Source organism: Morone saxatilis, unplaced genomic scaffold (assembly GCF_004916995.1).
Source record: "Morone saxatilis isolate NCDOM2014 unplaced genomic scaffold, NCSU_SB_2.0 Contig16, whole genome shotgun sequence".
Lineage (NCBI taxonomy): Eukaryota > Metazoa > Chordata > Actinopteri > Moronidae > Morone > Morone saxatilis.
The window spans coordinates 5,231,730-5,233,146 of record NW_023339718.1 but is presented as its reverse complement, the minus strand read 5'-3'; the positions used below and the strand labels follow the sequence as shown (position 1 = coordinate 5,233,146).

Here is a 1,417-nt window from a genome sequence, read left to right as displayed (position 1 = left end):
AAAAACAAACAAAAAAAAAAAATACTCCGAAAAACAAACCAAAAAAAAAATTACTCAAAAAAACAGAAATAATTACTCCGAAAAACCAAAAAAAAAAAAAATTACTCCGAAAAACAAACCATAACAAAAAAATACTCTGAAAAACAGAAAAAAAACAAAAACAAACCAAAAACCAACCAAAAAATAAATTACTCCGAAAAACACAAATAATAATTACTCCGAAAAACAAACCATAAAAAAAAAATACTCCGAAAAACAGAAAAAAACCAAAACAAACCAAAAACAAACCAAAAAATAAATTTTCAAGTGAATGCAATACGCTTCCGTACGCGGAAAGAAAAACCCAAAGAAAAACAAGAACACAAAAAACACGAGAAAAGAAAAACACATTTAGGTCATTTATTCCCTCTTTAACGCTCAGACTACATTACCCAGAATCCTCGGCTGAAAACAGACAACACGAGCGGCACGTGTGGCATGATGGCGGCGGCGGCCTGCAGAGAGATGGTCGGTGTCGGTGAGTCCAGCAGCAGCGATGAAGAGGAGGTGCTGAGGAGGTGCCAGGAGGCGGTTTGGGAAAATAAACCCGACACAAAGAAAGGTGAAAGTCTTTATCTAACGGCGGGAAACAGACAGGAAGGGAGCGTTACTGCGCAGACGCATAAACTGCAGCAGGAGTGCGACAGGAACGTACGACCGAAGTCCATTTAGAAAATGTCAGATTTAAGTTATTTCTGTATGTCTGAGCTCATTGTTTGACTTTAGAGCTCATTAAGTTGCTTTAGCGTCTTTCAGCCTGCTGGTTTTAACTTTCGGCACCAATAACAGCATTAATTTCATTATTGATTAGCTGTTTGAGCCCAAGTTGATGCTTCAAGTCCTCAAATGTCTCAAAGATTTTCAGTTTATTGTGATTAAAGAATCAGGAAATATTCACATTGGAGAAACTAAAATCAGAGAAAAATGACTCAAAACAATTAATCGATTATTAAACTAGTTGCTGATTGATTTAAAAAGTTGACAACCAGGGGCGTGTCCAGGGGGGGGGGGGGGGTTACAACATATCTGAATATAAATGGTTTTATTGTTGTTTACAGACACTTTATACTAATATAATGCAGTTTATATTTTATAATTCAGTATTTAATTAAATGTTAATAACTGTGTTTCAGATGGCGACACCAGTGTGCAGCAGTCAAAGCGGTGAGTCAATAAAACCACCGACTGTAAACTATTATTATTATTATATTACTAATATTAATGTTATTAGGAAGGAAAAATAGTTTCTTACTAGTTTTTCTTTTTATTTCTTTTTTTGTGTTTACTAATTTGACACATTAACACATTTTCTGTTTATTAATATTTTATTTCTTAGTTTTAATATGTGGTTTAGTTTCAGTTAGTTTTAGTTTCTTCT

At 34.2% G+C, this 1,417-nt stretch overlaps 1 protein-coding gene across 1 annotated transcript in view; it reads left to right on the top strand.

Moving 5' to 3' along the window:
* The first annotated feature begins 445 nt into the window (after positions 1 to 445).
* The window catches only part of cunh12orf43 (chromosome unknown C12orf43 homolog), a 2,624-nt gene continuing 1,652 nt past the window's right edge, over positions 446 to 1,417 (top strand). The window contains exons 1-2 of the mRNA XM_035659262.1: positions 446 to 601; positions 1,173 to 1,203. Coding sequence (XP_035515155.1) covers positions 478 to 601; positions 1,173 to 1,203 — 155 coding nt within the window. The 5' untranslated portion in view covers positions 446 to 477. The remainder of the gene's footprint in view (positions 602 to 1,172; positions 1,204 to 1,417) is intronic.